General features: G+C 51.1%; 1 protein-coding gene and 1 long non-coding RNA gene across 3 annotated transcripts in view; one reads left to right on the forward strand and one right to left on the reverse strand.

Annotated features, from left to right (window-relative positions):
- Nucleotides 1-18,039, reverse strand: part of NPLOC4 (NPL4 homolog, ubiquitin recognition factor) — a 76,688-nt gene that overhangs the window by 9,877 nt on the left and 48,772 nt on the right. For both annotated transcript variants that reach the window (XM_055241448.2, XM_055241447.2), the window contains exons 13-15: nucleotides 5,175-5,246; nucleotides 2,331-2,426; nucleotides 756-872 (exon numbers count right to left, since the gene is read on the reverse strand). In XM_055241448.2, coding sequence (XP_055097423.1) covers nucleotides 756-872; nucleotides 2,331-2,426; nucleotides 5,175-5,246 — 285 coding nt within the window. The remainder of the gene's footprint in view (nucleotides 1-755; nucleotides 873-2,330; nucleotides 2,427-5,174; nucleotides 5,247-18,039) is intronic.
- LOC129461951 (uncharacterized) lies at nucleotides 13,559-17,391 on the forward strand. The gene is made up of 3 exons (XR_008650737.2): nucleotides 13,559-13,778; nucleotides 14,404-14,594; nucleotides 17,217-17,391. It is a non-coding gene; the product is annotated as an uncharacterized lncRNA (long non-coding RNA).

The following is an 18,039-nucleotide window of genomic DNA, read 5'->3' on the forward strand; positions in this document are numbered from 1 at the left end:
TAAAGACGGGGGGGGGGGGGGGGGGGGGAGGAGTCTCTCTATTCTGTCTCCTTCAGGGAAAGGTTCTGAGTCAGTGGCAGAGCAGCTCAGAAAGAATTTGCTCCTTTCTCTTTGTCATTTCCTGTCGGCTTGAACAGTGAAGAAAAAGCCAAAGTCGGACCCCCACACACGGCAAGAACCTCCTGGGGACTGCTGCTCACTGGCCCCCACTACCCAGAGCAGCCGCTTCTGCAAAGCACTCGCCCTCTTCTCCCCCCACGGTGTCTCTTAAAAATGCCAACTGTGCAGCTGTGAGCTTGGGGTCTGGAAGCTGGCCAAGCCTTCTGGGCCAAGGCAATAAAACCAGAGTTGATTTGGGAGGAGGGGAGATATGAGTAAAAAGCAGAGGCTGTGACTCTGAACTGTTAGAACAGGAATTTTTTAAACTGTCTAACTCTAATGCTGGAGGCAGAGCTAAATCACCTCTGCTTCCCATTCGTTTGTAACAGATGAAACCATACTTCCTCACAGAGGTGCAGACACTCAATGAAAATGCTAAAGGTGAAAAAATTCATCTTTCTATCAACAAGCTTCTTGTGAAAAGCTGCTGCCTACACTCTGCCCACAGGACAAATGAGGGGGACAACCTGTGACCCCGAGCTTTGACCCAGTTTCCCAATCACGCTCTGGTCTGGGAGGAAAAGAAAGCAAGACACAGGCGTCTCTTTGCGGGCAAAGCCCACTTGCTCAGGCGGACACCACACTTGGACACGCACCTGCAGAGGCATAACTTCATTGGTGACCAGGAACAGCAAGAGGTGGAAATCTGAGATGGTATCCAAGAACACAGATGAGGTATTCTGGGACAAATAGGTGGCCAAGCTATGGAAGTCCTAGAGGAACGGGAATAAACATGAATGTTCCATACAGTTCCCCAGCGCCAGACCCCGAAACAGTTTCCTACTAAGACGCAACTCAATACACTGAATGCTGAGAGACACCTCTCCCTCTGCCTCTGCAACCACGAACAGTGTCCAAGAAAGAGGAGCAGGCAGCTGCAAAGCAAGCTCACCCTCTTCTCCCAAGAAGATGCTCTCAGCACACCTGACTACCCAGATGTGCAAGAAGACATGCTTATAAAGCTGACTCAGACTGGCCAGGTGTGGAGGCTAACACTGTAATTCCAGCACTTTGGGAGGCCGAGGCAGGCAGGTGGTCAGGAGTTCGAGACCAGTCTGGCCAACATGGTGATACCCCGTCTCTACTAAAAATACAAAAAAAATTAGCCAGGCATGGTGGTGCACAGCTATAATCCCAGCTACTCGGGAGGCTGAAGCAGAAGAATCGCTTGAACCCAGGAGGTGGAGGTTGTAGTGAGCCAAGATCGCACCATTGCACTCCAGCCTGGGTGATAGAGTGAGACTCTGTCTCCAAAAAAAAAAAAAAAAAAAAGCTGACTCAGACAGAGAAACAAACAGATGGAAACGTGCCCTGGCCCCCAGGTGGAGAGTGGGCTGTGGGAGGGGCCTGGGGCCCCCTTCAGGGCAGGGAGACATGTCTGGCTTTTCCTGTAGAGCTGTATTCTCCATCTAGGGCGGCAAGAGGGAGGAATGTGCAGGGCAGCCATGATGCAGCACAGACATCTTCAGCAGACCCAAACAGAGAGCTTCAAGAGTGTACCCCAATAACTGGCTATGCACCTCTATGAGCACCCCAAGTCCCCTGGGCAGATGGGCACTGTGGGGATCAAAGCATAGAAGAAGCTTTGTCAGCCACTGAAGAAAACCTCATTACAGACATTCTTTGACCACCTTCTGAAATGTCTGTTAGCAAGTTATGATTTAAGAACAATCATGTGTACACAGCCTGTCTACACAGTATGCAGAAGGACCTGGCCCGATCTGCCAGTGAGAGCAGAGGCCAACACGGGAGCCACGCCAAGCAGCAGATCAACACTACACACGGGAAAGCCGAGGCCATGCCGAGAGGGGCCACACAGCCCCAAGGTGCCTGAGAAGGGCAGCAGGCGACCAGGCAGGGGCCAGGCCAAACCAATAGTGACGAGGCTGCTGGCAGAAGACATAAAGCAACACATTTGGGAAAATTACGAGGTCCACTGAAGATGTGGCCAGTCTGAGGACGTCAGGGGATTAGTCTTTGTGGCCATTCATCACCCAGCCATGGGAAGGGCATCCACGTGACCAACAGTGCCCCACAGTAGGCCCTAGCTGGCCTGTCACAAGAATGAATCGGGAGTGTTTGAAAGCTTGATGTTTTCTGGAAAAACAATACTGACACTAGATAAACAATCAGCAGTTACCTTAAATTGTTTCTAAAGACAAAGAGCTCACCTGTGTCTCACCCAATACATCCCGGTTTTCAATAGGAAATGGATTTTGCGAAATAGAAAAAGTGTAAACTGGATCCTTGGGGAAAGTTGTTGTGATCTAATGAAGAAAAACACAAACCCATGATAAATGAGGCTGAAAATGGTGTGGCCGACTCCCAGCCAGCCCAGAGCATCTCCCAGAGCCCGAATTAATGACTCCTGCAATTCTGAGAATGTTCTACAAGCTCTCCATCAAAGGGAACCGTTATCTATTAGTGTCATCTCTAAACGAACACTTGGAAACTCCGCCATCTTGGAGGCAAACTACACCATATCCGGGCAGCCTCTGGCCTGTGCACCGGCCTCGACATCGGACAAAAAGGGCACTGGGACTCCCCTCACGGCACAGCTTCCCTTCAGAGTCACACAGGTTCTCTCCCTCTGCTATGGAGGAACTAAAGGCTGGTGTGACCCCTTGTTCAGGTGACAAGAAAGGAACGGAAGGGGCCAGGAGGCCGTCTCAGGAGCTGACTTTGCTCAAGAGAAATTCATGTCATTGGATTTGGAGGGCACATGAGGAATCAGCCAGCTTTCAAGAAACAAAGCACCCTCCAGCAGCTTGCTAAGCCCCTTCTGAATGCTGGGAGCCACTCCAGGGCACTTTGCACCTAACATATAGTCAATAGATGCTACAGGGACAGTGGTAAATGTGCAAGAATCAATAGAAATACAACTTTTATTCTTCATGACAGACACCCCTACCCAAAGAAGCACCAAGTTGAGTTGATACTGCTTTTCTCTGCAACACAACAGCAGCAGCAGAGGTCACACCTCTTCCAGATTTAGGGGAACTATTCTGGTTCCTTTGGGACTATTTCTAAAGAATGAGTGTGGTTCTGGTCTGTTTTCTGCATCAGCAAAGGCAATGAGTTGTTGAGCGGGCTGGCCCAGGATTTGCTGTGCCAACGCCAGCTGCTCTGGAAAGACAGCTGAGCCACCGGCAGCATCTCTGGCCTGAGCTGGCCCTTCACGGGCAAGCGGCGGGGCGGGTCATGAAGACTCGCAGTGCTACGTGTCGGCTACACGGCCTTGTCAGTTAGGGATCCTGGGCCTCACTTTACTCTTCCTCAGGATGAAGATGATCGGAGTACTCGCCTCCTGGGTGCCCGGCACAGGGCTGGTACACACAGTGTTGGTACACACAGTGCTGGGTCCCAGCTGAAGACAGGGGAGGTACTGACCTCCTGCAGAGACAAAAGCCTGGCCCACTCAGGTGTGTCCTTTGGGAAGGCCTAGAAATGGAGAGGGCAGCACTCCCAGAACACGTGCTAGTGAGCGAGCTAGTGGGACCGACAGGGGGTCTTGCTGGCCTTGTAACTGGCCCTTGGAGGGGAACAGAACCGAAGTCCATACAGCCCATCCCAGATGTCCCAAGGCAGGGCATCAGCTCCCATCTTACACTGAAGCCATTTCCCTACCCTACCCATCGTCTATCAGCCAGACGATGCCCCCAGAACCCACAAAGAAACCCCAGTAACACTGGCTGGTGCCTTTTCCTGCCTCCCCAGCCATCCCATCCCAAGGTTTAAGAACCTTGGCCAAGGCCAGCGCCTGTGGCCCAGGACTGGGCATGGAGCTTGACACACCTCTCTGGGCACCTGCACTCAAAGACTCCCCATGCCTCACTTCCACAGGGTCAAGGAGCTTGGCATCACAGAGCAGAATGCTCTCCCACAAACAAGTACTTCTGAAAAACGGCACTAGGGCAAAAACTTAACTTCCTTTATAAAAGAAGAGGAAAGGGGTGGGGAGACTGCTCGGGTAGAAGACCTGAGAAAGCTGGTTTTAAATCATGCCGGCTCCTCCTGGGTGTATGCTCCATCAATCTGTTTTCATCTTAATTACACCCTAGGTAGTCTAAAAACCAGATGCCTTCACGGCCTAGGTAATAAATATGTTCTCGGGAACTGTCAGTTGGAATGGTGCATCGATGGGCTTGGCTCGTGGGGACCTGCTGCTCCGAATGCAATGATATTTTACTGCCTGAATCACATGCCCATCCGAGTTCAAATGCAGCCTGAATAGATCCTGGCATGGCAGCGGCATAGGAAATGAGCCGCCTCCCGTCCACTTTGGACAGAGCTCTGGTGGGGCTGATGCACTGGCTTCTGCAAAGGCTCATCCTGCCATCCTTGCTGCCCTGTGGCCAATGGTACAGCCATGTCTCCATGACCATAAAATGCCTCCAAAAAGGAGCTGAGACACAGGGAAGATGCGGAAGAGCCAGAGGCCTCTGTGGCTCCTGGAGTTTCACCCAGTAAACCACGCTGAGCCCTCACTCAAGAACACTGAGTCACAGGTGTGTCCCCTGGGGACCACCCTGGACGGAGTGACCCAGACACACTGTGGGCTATGGCAGCTGTGCTGAGGCTAGGGCAAGCACCTGCACGTGCAGGACAGCTGACAGCCACACACCAAGCACAGCACATCTGGACAAGACTGCTTGATGCTCCGGTGACTGGAGACCCGAGCAATGGGGGTTCGCTGCCTTCCAGAGGCTGCCTAGCCTGGGGTGGGTGGTCCTTTGTACCTCAGTATGGGGACAGTTAACCCCTAGGTTGATGTCAAGGAAATAAAAACCTGAAACTAAAACAAAAAGCCCTTAAAACTGTGAGCATTTCAGCAACACCACACGCTCACTGATTCTACAACCACCTCCTGGGTGCCTGTTCTGGGGTGGGCACTGCATAAGGCAGAGGGTGCCTTAAATTGCAGCATCCTCCCTTGAGCAGCCACCACCCAGCAGTCCCATGTACAAAGCGCCCGATGGGTCCACCTGCCCAAGCTGTGCATGGGGGGCACTTACGTCTATGATGAGATACTCCACAGGCAGGGGCCGGGCCAGCTGGGTGATCTCGTTGCCAAACTTGTCTACGTCCTGCAATAGTCAGAGGGGAACAGTGGTGAGCAAAGACGATCAGTGGTAATGATTTTCCTTTCACATGCTTGTCTCACCTTTTATTTAATTAACTAATTAATTTATTTATTTATTTTTTGAGACCGAGTCTTGCCTTGTCGCCCAGTCTGGAGTGCAGTGGCGTGATCTCCGCTCACTGCAAGCTCCGCCTCCCAGGTTCACGCCATTCTCCTGCCTCAGCCTCCCAAGTAGCTGGGACTACAAGTGCCCGCCACCACGCCCGGCTAATTTTTTTTTGTATTTTTTAGTAGAGATGGGGTTTCACTGTGTTTGCCAGGATGGTCTCGATCTCCTGACCTCGTGATCCGCCTGCCTCAGCCCCCCAAAGTGCTGGGATTACAGGCGTGAGCCACCGCGCCCGGCCTTCACTTTTTAAATTACTTCAAATCTTATTGAAGTGTATGGATAGCAGAAAGGAAAACGTGCATATTTTTGCAGTGAAACCACCTTCCACCATTTCTTGGAGCTCGTTATAACCACAGCCTGAGAAAGCAGTCGTGCTCTCGGGCACTGGGACTCCCCACTGGGAGAGCACATCAAATGCCTCCCCTCCACCCATGGCGCTTGGCCTGGCACTCAGGCGCGATCTACAACAGGCAGAAGGGTCCGCGTTCCCCTCAGGCTGGACCCGTGCCCTGTCTATCCTCCAAAAGCACATGAAGCCTCACAGTCTGAATGCTAACTCTTAGAATCTTACTCACACCTCTGAAAACCCGACCTTCCAGAAACTGAGTACTTGGACATTAATAAAATAAAGGCATGCACAAATGAGCACACACACAAACACAAAGACACAGGAACCCCACACCAATCTGTCAAAGTCTCAACTTGTTTTGCTTTGTCAGATGCACGGAACATAAAGTTTAATTATGGGGAAAAATGGCCAGCATATGTTCATTAATCATAAAATGACAATTAGATCTGATTTATGTCAAACATGCTGAGTTCAAACAGAGCTCCAGAAATAAATTCATAAGAACCAAAGCTTTTCATTAAAGATTCTGCAAGAGGGGGTCATATTTTCTATCTAAATCATCACTTAACATTATATAAATCATTCATTAAGTCATACATAAATTATACATCCATAATTTCCAATTATAGGGCCTTACATAAAAGTTTATGTTTATTGGAGCTCTCAGACCCAAAATGATTGCCAAGCAAATCTCCCTGAGGTGTGCAGGGTGATGGGAGGCCACCCCCAGCACAGCCACACCTTCCTGGGGACGTCAGGGAGCCCCGCTGTCTTCTGAGACAATCATCACAAGCTGTTCCCAAGTCAAACCAAGTCCATTATCCTAATGAGAAGCCCCAGGCCCCATTTGGCCCTTGGCCCTGTTCCTTGCTTGAAAATTAAATTTCTGGCTGGTCCGAAGGTGGTGAGTTACCTCAGTTGATTGTTAATGGTCAGTTACAGATCCAACTTCTTGTTCTACTCTCTCCCCCTTCCTCACTACTATACTTGACTCGTCTTAAACAATAAAAAATTTTTAAATTCAATTTCTGGCCTGAAATGTGTCTCAGTTCTCCATACCCTCACACCTTTTCTCTACTCACAGCTAGAGAGCTGCCAACAAGAGAAAATGGTCCAAACAGATCCCACCAATGTTTCCAGGAGGGCAGCAGAACGAACCCGGACTCTATTTCCATTTCACGTATTGCTCCCCGCCCCATCAAAGGCTACATTCCTGCAAATACACAGCTCTGCTCTGTTTGCCTTCCTCGGACACTGAAATGACTTTCCACTGACTTGGGTGAGGGTCGTGTGTCCTCCTTCCACGTGACGAGTGGCTGCCAGTCAGGACGGGCTTCCGCATTCTGTGCTCTGCTGGCTGTGATGGGGGCACTAAAGACATGGGGCCTACTGCATGGGGTCCTGGGGCCCCAGAAGAGGTGGTTTCTCAATGGAGATTTGGTAGGAGGCAAAAATCAAATCCAATCAAACTAAATCACCATTTCTAAAAATACACGCTTGCCCTTACAAGAAATAACCTGCAACAACTCACACATAATTAGCCCATCTGGAATTCATCTTCAAATCTAATTAAGCTCTAATACGCAGAAACATTTTTCCAGCACCTGTTCACTTTAATCTCTCCCTCTAGGGATTTTTCTTGTGAAATGCCCCTCTCTCTTTTTTGTGTCATGCTATTCTCTTTCAAACTTAACTACCCAACTGCACCTTTTCCAGTCCCCAAGAAAATAAAGGTGTTGTATCCCCCTTTCCTCCCTGGGGAAACAGGTCACTTCTACCTCTCCCCCAAGCCTTCACTCAGATGTTTTCGCCAGCCAATCCCTAGGCCTACACACCATTTTAAAAGGCAATTACTTTTTATGGGCCTTAGCAAATGTCAGTTGGAATGCACTGGGAGGAGGATGTCTTAATTCTAAGTTTGGCAGCCGTCAAAGTGTCAGCAGCTTTATCTCCACCTGGAGCGAGGCACCAGGAGGTCGGAGGTTGTGGCCCCAACGCCTCGCCACCCGCCACAGGCCACTTCTGGAAGCAGTGGCGCCAAGGTCTTGACACCAAGAGAAATCCAGGGATCGATGTCTTTGTTAGCTCAAAAGCATTGGGGATGCCCAGGGCACAGTGGCTCATGCCTTAATCCCAGCGCTTTGGGAGGCAGATGGCTTGAGGTCAGTTGTTTGAGACCAGACTGGACAAGATGGCAAAACTCCATCTCTACAAGACTGTCTCAAAACAAACAAACAAAAACACACACACACACAAACACAAAAGCATGTGGGCTTTGTGCCAGGACAACAGTGAATTCCATTGATTGAATGGCATCAACCCTGCTTTAGAAAAGGTAAATGAAATCCTGAATGTGTTGCTTTTCTAAGAATTGGCAAGAAGGGGCACAAATGACACCAGGATCTGAGCCGCCACAGGATAACTCAGAAAAAACAAAGCTTTCGGGCCGGGCGTGGTGGCTCACGCTTGTAATCCCAGCACTTTGGGAGGCCGAGGCGGGCGGATCACGAGGTAAGGAGATCGAGACCACGGTGAAACCCCGTCTCTACTAAAAATACAAAAAAAATTAGCCGGGTGTGGTGGCGGGCGCCTGTAGACCAAGCTACTTGGAGAGGCTGAGGCAGGAGAATGGCATGAACCCGGGAGGCGGAGCTTGTAGTGAGCTGAGATCGCGCCACTGCACTCCAGCCTGGGCGACAGAGCGAGACTCTGCCTCGAAAAAAAAAAAAAAAAGAAAAAACAAAGCTTTCAGACACTCGGTTTCTTTTCTTTTTTTTTTTTTGAGATGGAGTCTCGCTCTGTCGCCCAGGCTAGAGTGCAGTGGCGCAGTCTCGGCTTACTGCAAGCTCCGCCTCCCGGGTTCACACCATTCTCCTGGCTCAGCCTCCCGAGTAGCTGGGACTACAGGTGCCCGCCATCACGCTCGGCTAATTTTTTTCTGTTTTTCAGTAGAGACGGGGTTTCACCGTGTTAGCCAGGATGGTCTCGATCTCCTGACCTCATGATCCACCCGCCTCGGCCTCCCAAAGTGCTGGGATTACAGGCGTGAGCCACAGCGCCCGGATGACACTTGGTTTCTTAAAAGCACCACTCAGAAAACAGTCCAGTCTGTGTGCAACGACTGGATGCACACAGAACTGGCAGCTGGCATTTCTCAGGGGCCAGCTGTGTGCACAGAGGCACTTCGTCCTCACAACCACACTGGTCACAGGCACTACTGCTGCCCAAGACAGGAAGGGTTACGAAGATGAGGGAACCTCCTAAAGCAATTGGCAAGGACAGCTGGACAGCCGTGTAGAGACTGGGCCCCCCACACCATGTGCGCAGGCTCTCCGCCTCCCAAGTCAGTGCTGCTGCTGCAGGGCCAGGGCACATGCAGGCCTCCCTCCTGCCTTTGGGAAACCCTGAAGTTGAGGCTCGGACCCCAACAGCCATCTCACACTGAGTAAGACCCTCCCACCTCCACTGCAAGGGAAGATGCAAAATTTTCTCTTAGACTGGGAATACGCTATAATAAGTGATTCAGAATCTCTTCTCTCGATAGCAGTTTCTTGATTAATTGATAAACTGGCCTGAATAATGCTCGAAGCAAACACAATCTCCTATGAGTGAAAAGGCTTATTTTAAAAAGCTGCGTGCTGCTGGGTCTTGTCCCAACAAATACAAAAGTGGGTTACGGGGCTATAGCAAACAGAGCAGTTTGGTAACAACAAAACAATAGATTGCAGGTAAGTGGCACAGAGGACGATGACCAGAAGTAAGACATGAGGAGACACAGATACCTTGGTTTACAATGAACAGTGGGACTAGGTCAACCAGGCAAACATCTAGAGAAGCACAAAAGCTAGATTCCTACCTGTACCAGTATCATGCATAAATGGATTATGGATCTCAAAGTAAAATTAAATCCTAAAAGCACGGAAAGAGTATGTAGGTAGATGCATAGTTCTGGGGGAAAGAATCACAGGTGGCCGTTGCACAACGCTGGTTTGAACTGAGCAAGTCCACCCACAGGCAGACTTTTCTCAACCAAACACAGATTGAAAATACAGTATTCCAGGACTGGGAAACTCATGTATACGGAGGTCTAACTTTACATATAAGCAGGCTGGAAGGGTCCACTCTGGCACATGAGTGTATGTGGACTTGACTATATATGGAGGTCCTGGAACCAATCCTCTGTGTCAACTGAGGGACAACTGTACTTCCAAAGTACGATGACAAAGGCAGAAATTACAAGAAAAAGAGTTAAGGTATCTTTGAAATCAGAAAATATTTCAGCTTCTTTGTATAAATGACAAAGAATGAAAACCTGGCGTGTGTTTGCAACACACGACAAAGGGTTAATATACAAAGACCTCACAAATGAATGCCAAAAATGATGAATCACTTTACAAATACTTAAGTGCACACAGAGGCTACTCACAAAGCAGTCAGTAAACACAGGAGACTCCCTGTGGTCAAAGAAGCACAGAGAGCAGGGTCCTGGGCCTGCCTGGTCCTTGCCAGCGTCACGGGCGCAAGGGCAAGGCTGGTCTGCAGCACCACCTGCAAGTGTCCACCCTGCCACGTTCCCAGAGGAAACGTGGGAGGACACACACACCCTTCCAGTACACAGTAAGCTTCGGCAACGTAATCCTAGTTCTGGGAATGAGTTACAGGGTCCACCAAGTGCTGTTCACAGTGCCAGATGCCAACAAACCCCACGGCCTGCTGAGTAAGCAATGCCTGGCCGCAGCAAGGGGCAGTGGGTTCCTCAGAGATGCCCTCTGGCCCCTCCACAGCCGGCTCCTTGAAGGAACGCTGTTCCCTTGCTGCTCCTATGCCCCCTCAGCTCCCCACGGCGCTCTGACCCGCCCCACCCCAGCACTGTGTAGTCCTCGCCAGACTGCCTGTCCACACAGCTCTCCAGACAGAGGATCCCAGTACTGTCCCTTGGCACCAGGACATCACTCTCCCACCTCTCCGAGACCTTCTCCTTGACCTCTTTAGAGCGGCCATCCTTGGAGTTGCTCAACGCCCTCTTCTCCCTCTGAACCACAGCTTGGCTCATCTACTTCCGGGTTAGCTCAACGCCTTCTTTTCTCCCTCTGAAACACGGTTTGGCTCATCTACTTCCGGGTTAATTTAGGCTTTCTCCACAGATAGTCTGAAAAGGGCATTATTGGCCTGTATCTCTTGCCTGAGCTTCCAGACCTGAGTCCTGGCAACTGTCTGTCCTGCTCCATCTTCAAACTTCGCGTGCTGACACCTGGACTCACTGTCCTCCCACACAGACCCATGGCTCTACTCTGGCACCAGTGCCAACCCTGCTCCCCAAAACGGGGAGCTTGAGCCTGTGCTCCTCTCTGCACGCCTGCCAGGCCTCCGAAGCTCTCAGTCCCAGCACACCATCCTCGTCCCCAAGGCCACAGGGAACTGACATGTGGCCTGGATTGCCAACACCACCAGCTTCTCACTGGGCTCCCCAACTCCAAACCGTTCCCCACACTGCAGCCCAGGATGGGTCTTCTACAGCAGGGACCTCCCCTGCCCACCCCATCCGGCTGTCAGCACCTGTCCACTGCCTCTCCTACCTGGATTTCAGCCCCACTCACTCCTCTAAAACTTGCTGCCTTCTCCTGACTCAGGCTACTGGCATCCAATGCCTGGATTGTTGCAAAAGCTTCCTGCCACCAGACTACCCCTCCTGACACCTCCAGCAGGAAAATTCCAGAATTCACTTTCCATAACTCTTTCCATGGCCTCCCACTGTCCACCACGAGCCACTCCAGCTAGACTGGCCCCCCCAGGTGCATGCTGTGCTCTCCAGGTACATAGCTTCAGCAGATCCCATTCCGTGTGGCTTCCTCTCACACACTCCAGTCTCAGCACTGTGAATGGCCACCTCGGCGTGCCCTGCTCCCCAACAGGACACCTCCACAGTTTGCAAGAAGAGGGACCATGAGGGACCTGCTCACCATGGCGCCCCAAGCCCTAGGCCTAACACCTGACCCACGGGAAGCTCTCAACAGATAAATGGTGTGACTGGTCCGTTTTCTCACTGCTATAATGAACTGCCCAAGACTGGGTAATTTATAAGAGGTTTAATTGACTCATAGTTCAGCATGGCTGGGGAGGCCTCAGGAAACTTACAATCATGACAGGAGGGGAAGGGGAAGCAAGGCACCTTCTTCACAAGGTGGCAGGAAAGAGAAGTGCCGAGCAAAGGGGGAAGAGCCCCTTAAAAATCCAACAGATCTTGTGAGAATGCACTCACTATCACTGAGAACAGCATGCGGGAACCACCCCCATGATTCAATTATCTCCACCTCATCTCTCCTTGACACCTGGGGATTCTAAGTCAAGATGAGGTCTGGGTGTGGACACAAAGCCTGTCCATATCACAAAGGGTGCTAGGGGGCGTCCATTTTCTTCTTACTAATCTACAATATTTAATTTTTTCATAATAAACATACATCTCATTTCATATTTAAAATGTTCCATATTTATTTGTTTAGAGACAGGGTCTCACTACGTTGCTCAGGCTGGAGTGTAGTGGTGCAATCAAAGCTCACTGCAGCCTCAAACTCCTGGGCTCAAGTGATCCTCCTGCCTCAGCCTCCTGAGTAGCTGGGGCCACAGGTGCACACAGCATAGACTGCATGCATTACCGTTTAGCGCGATGGCTCACTCCTGTAATTCTAGCACTTTGGGAGGCAAGGCGGGTGGATTACTTGAGGTCAAGAGTTTGAGACCAGCCTGGCCAACATGGCAAAATCCCTCTCTACTAAAAATACAAAAAAGAAATTAGCTGGGTGTGGTGGTGGGCGCCTGTAATCCCAACTACCTGGGAAGCTGTGGCAGGAGAACTGCTTGAACCGGAGAGGCGGAGATTGCAGTGAGCCAAGATCGTGCCATTGCACATTAGCCTAGGTGACAGAGAGAGACTTCATCTCAAAAATAAAGAGACTTCGAGCTGTCTGATGCATGTGGATCTTTAGATTTGAGACCCTCCTGCTGCCAGCCTCTCCCTCCCTCTTCACAAGTTCCTGGTCTAAAAGGTGGTTTCCACTCCAGCCTCCCCCTTCAGCTGACCCTGTGGCTTCCTGTGAGCAAGCTGATCCCCAAACCTTCTGCATCCCATCGCTCCTGCCAGCTCCACCCACCTCTGCCTCCCATCCTCATTGTACTGACCTGTCTCCAGATGCCCCAAAGCTGTCCCTGACACACAGACCATGCCCCTTCCTCTCTGTGTGCCAATTAGCTCCCTTGCTGGACACCAGGAAGCAGTACACGCCCATGCCAGTATTTCCCTTACATTAATAAAAACCCAAACAAGAAAACTTCTCAATCCCACTTCCCACACTGGTGACTGTCCTTTGCTCTCCCTTGCAGTGAAACCCCCCTGAAAGAGTCGTGCAGCTTGCTGATGTGAGCTCACCCCCACTTCTCCTCTGTGAGCTCACCCCCCATTCTCCTCTGAGTTCACCCCCCATTCTCCTCTGTGAGCTCACCCCCACTTCTCCTCTGTGAGCTCACCCCCACTTCTCCTCAGTGAGCTCACCCCCACTTCTCCTCAGTGAGCTCACCCCCACTTCTCTGTGAGCTCACCCCCACTTCTCTGTGAGCTCATCCCCACTTCTCCTCTGTGAGCTCACCCCCCCATTCTCCTCTGTGAGCTCACCCCCCCATTCTCCTCTGTGAGCTCAGCCCCCCATTCTCCTCTGTGAGCTCACCCCCACTTCTCCTCAGTGAGCTTTCCCCCCATTCTCCTCTATGAGCTCATCCCCACTTCTCCTCTGTGAGCTCACCCCCCCATTCTCCTCTGTGAGCTCACCCCCCCCATTCTCCTCTGTGAGCTCACCCCCCCATTCTCCTCTGTGAGCTCATCCCCACTTCTCCTCTGTGAGCTTTCCCCCCATTCTCCTCTGTGAGCTCACTCTCGGCAGCCGCTCATCCACTACTCAGCCAGGCTCATCAAAGCTCCCAACACCCCTGAGCTGCTGAAGGCAAAGCCTCCTCTCCCGACTCACCAGGTAGCTCCTTTCTTGCCTGCCTTCCAGGGCGCTATGCTCCTGCCCCTCCTCCCCAGCTTCTGCCTCCCAGTGCTCTCCACCTCATTCCCCCAAGGAGGGGTTCTCCTCAGCCATCCCCTCCAGGATGGACAACTCGGCCTCTAACCAGGCCTCAAGCACCACCCCAACACCATCTGTGCCATGTGCCTCTCCCGAGCAATACGCTCACCCCAGGTGGTGCCCCTGCACTAGCACATCACCAACAGATCCCCAGCCTTCCAGCCTGGACTAGACACCCTGCAGTCTGCCTGCCTCTTCTCTCGATCACACCACACACTCAACCCCCTCACTACTGCACAGCCATCTCTACTCTCTACCCTTGTCTCCTTTGCCAGCTCCGAGCCCAGCAGCCAGAGTGATCATCTCACAGCCCTGGCACAGCCACCTCCCTTCACACCTTTCAGAAGCCCCCATCTCACTTCCAACCACAGATTCAGCTTCCAGGAGCCCCTCCCACCTCTACCCCAGCAGGCCACCCTGCTTATCACTCTCTGTGTGGAGAACAGGCTGCTGCCTCTGTCTGAACAATCTCCTCCAGACATGCCCAGAGCTGCTCTGTCAATTGACACCTTCTCTCCCCTCTCAGGACTCGACCCTCCAGGGCACTCCAAGCTTCTCTACCGGTTCCGCTGTGGTGGCCCATCTCGCCTGCTGCAGCAGTCTCCCTGATGCAGGGAGCCCTACTCCATTCTCCATGAACTCCAGGGCCTGGCAATTCACAGGTGTTCTCTAAACATGAGAGAATGGATGCTGTGAGACCATCGCACAGTGAATCAGGTCAGTGCTACCAAGGGCTTGGACACCCAAACACAATAGCTCTCGCTCCCCGCTCAGCTCCGAAAGGCCCAGGGCCAGCCTCCCACGCCCCGAGCTGGGGGCCTGGGAGAGACACAGCACGGAGGCGGCCCTGGGCCAGCCCACCCCTGGGCTTACGCCCGTCAGACTATTTCCTCATGGCTGAAGGAGAAGAAAATAGAGATTTTAAAACACAGTAAGGCTAGAAGTGGTGCCTCACACCTTAATCCCAGCACTTTGGGAGGCCAAGGCGGGTGGATGGCCTGAGGTCAGGAGTTTGAGACCAGCCTGGCCAACATGGTAAAACCCTGTTGCTACTAAAAATACAAAAAAATTAGCCAGGCATGTTGGCGGGTGCCTGTAATCCCAGCTACTTGGGAGGCTGAGGCAGGATTGCTTGAATCCGGGAGGCGGAGGTTGTAGTGAGCCGAGATTGGGCCACTGCATTCTAGCCTAAGCAACAGAGCCAGACTCCATCTCCAAAAAAAAAAAAAAAAAAAAAAAGGGCAGTTAATAAAATCACCATGTCACAAAAGAACTGGAAGCCAGCCCCTTGTCAAAGTGCCTAATTGTTACTTGTCCTCAAGAGGCTCCCCTAAACCCAATCAACCAATTCTCCCTTCCCCAGAGGAATAAGCCCTGTGGACGCCCAGACCCTTGGCATAGGTGCAGGCAGTGAGGAGACAACTGGCTCCAGCCAGAGAGGCAGCCAGTCCTCCAGAGCACCAAGGCCACCTCTCCTCACTCCCCCACAATGATTACAGAAATCAGCCAGTGGAGGCAGTCCACGGGAAGACAGTGTACTCCCAGGGCGCCAGCCAGCAATGTGGTAAGGGCACAGCTACAAAGCCAAGTCAGATTCCAGGCACTAGAGCCACTGTCCCATGTCGAGAGGAGTGGGAATAAAAGGACTGGAGGCTGTGTGATCTCTGTGGGAGAAGGGTTGTAGCCTGCCACATCCTCACACATCACACAGGCGCAGGAAAGAGCATTCCTGAAAGCAGAGGTGCAGGAATAACTTAGACCTTCTGGGCAGAGCTAGTAGCCTCGCTACGCCCTGGATGGAGTCCCAGACCATCTCAAAACGTCTCTGGGACATGCTGACAGCAGAGACATGCTTCTACGGTGGACCCACCACACCCTGGTGTCAGAGAGGGAACATGAGGAGGGCTCCTCTGTACCAAAGAATACCCGAGGAGCCCAGACACCACAGTGAATCACCAGAAAACACGGGGCATAGACGGAGCCAGTCAGAAGCCTTACTCAGGGAACATTTCCAGGGAACTTATGATTCTAGGAGCCCAAGCTGAGGCCCAGCAGTTGTCCCGCAGGCTGCAGCAGCACAACCAGGAGGGCCATGAGGTAAGCGAGCTGGGGCGTGATGGGCATGAAAGGGCAAGCTGAAGATGCCTGCACGTCACATCCATACCAGGAGGTTTTCGGCTATGATGCACGATGAGGGGCATGGACCTGAGGTTTACCTTCAGTGGGAAGCAACTGAACACCTAAGCATCTAACGGTGTTGTGTGTGTATGTATGTCTGCATGTTTTTGGAGGAGTCTTGTTCTGTCGCCCAGGCTGGAGTACAGTGGTACAATCATAGCTCACTGCAGCTGTGCACTCCTGGGCTAAAGAGATCCTTCTGACTCAGCCTCCTGAGTAGCTGGGACCACAGGCTCATGCCACAGCACCCGACTAATTTTTTTTTTTTTTTTTTGCAGAAATGAGGTCTTGCTATGTTGCACAGACTGGCCTCGACTTCCTGAGCTCAAGCAATTCTCCCACCTTGGCCTCCCAGAGTGCTGGGATTACAAGTGTGAGCCACTACACCTAGTCTATCAGTATTCTTTTTAAAGGAAAAGACAGGAGACAGTCAAGTGCCTCCTGGCTGTACAACAGTCTACGAGTGTGAGTCTTGTCCCTGTGTGATGGGCAGGAGGTCCCAGCCTGCCCAAACAAAATCCCCACCAGCTGGGCTCTGGGGCTGCACATAAGGCTCCACAGCTGCAGGCTCTTGAGGCTGATGGGCAGTGAGCCACAGCCAGCCTCCTGATTTGAAGAAACACACAAAAACCCAAGAAGCCTCCCGGCCAGGGCCAGGCCTCCTCCTTGTGGCGCTGCCCCTGCACACTCACAACTGAGTGCCCATGTGTGCCAGCACAGCAGCTACTGCCACATGACGCAGAGTGCATGTGACACACCCATGTGCATTCATGGCTGGAAAGTTATTTTAAACTCTTCTTCCTAATTATCAAGAGAGATGTTAGTATGACTTTTTAGAGAGCAAGTTGGAAATATCTATCAAAACTCAAAAAACCTTCCTCCCCAGCAATTCTCTTTTGAAGATATACAAAGATGTCACATGAGGATGTATACGGTGTTAAATGTGGCACTTTCTGTAACAACCAGGAGGAACCAAGGCCATCAACACAAGACCAATTAAATACATTCTGATTTGGCCATACAGTCAATAAATGCACTCATTTATTCTCCATAATTACAAGTCTTTGTTTTGAAGTTAAAAGAATAGAAAAGGAAACGAGAACTCTATCAGATGCAAAGAGCAGTTATCATTAAATATGTTTTCTTCATGTTTCTATGCAGGGGACAAGTGTTCCCTTTCACAAGAAAGGTGAAAGAGAAAAGCCCCACTTCAAGCCACCTGACTGCCCCAGAGATGAGTGCGGCTGGCTGGCCCTAGTCCCTCGGGAAGCTCCTCACCCTCACAGGACTATGTGTACACCCATGCTTTCTTAAAAAAACTACACATGAACCATGACACAGATGTGCCTTCAAATCACTTCTCCAAGGTCAGCATCTGCACAGCTCCCCTCGTCTGTCCACAAGGCTCTTCCTCGTTCTCTTACTGGCTGCATATGGGACAGGGCAAAGCTGCAGACTCTCCTCCCTCCTGAAGGACAGTCAGGAAGCTTCTACTCCCACCCCGTGTGTGAGTGCATGTAAATGTATGTCCACATACATGTGCAAATGCCTACATGTGTCTTCAAAAAAACAACAAAAAAATTGGTATTATACTCTAGGTATAGATGCACTTTTAATTTTACTAAGTTTTATCCCTTATCTTTAAATAATTTGCAAACACATACCTTTAGTAACCACATGCTATCTCAGAGTCCAGCTGTAACTTAATGTCCCTTTGGGATGGGGCTTTTCAATTGTTTCCAATTTTTATTGCCAGAGACAACAACATGATGAACAACAGCCTTAGACAAATATTGGTGCAGGTTTTGTTTACAAGGCATATTTTACCTTCAACCGCAAAGTCCATGGGAGGACTAAAAGGATGACTTCAATGTTTGCTTTTACAGTTCTCTTTGCTCCAACTGATATTTTCCTGAAACATGAGAAATCTGTCTCAAATCCTACAGGGCTATAAACAATTTTGGGAAGTATTTCTAGCCTATTC

The sequence above is a fragment of the Symphalangus syndactylus genome, chromosome 14, assembly GCF_028878055.3.
Source record: "Symphalangus syndactylus isolate Jambi chromosome 14, NHGRI_mSymSyn1-v2.1_pri, whole genome shotgun sequence".
Classification (NCBI taxonomy): domain Eukaryota; kingdom Metazoa; phylum Chordata; class Mammalia; order Primates; family Hylobatidae; genus Symphalangus; species Symphalangus syndactylus.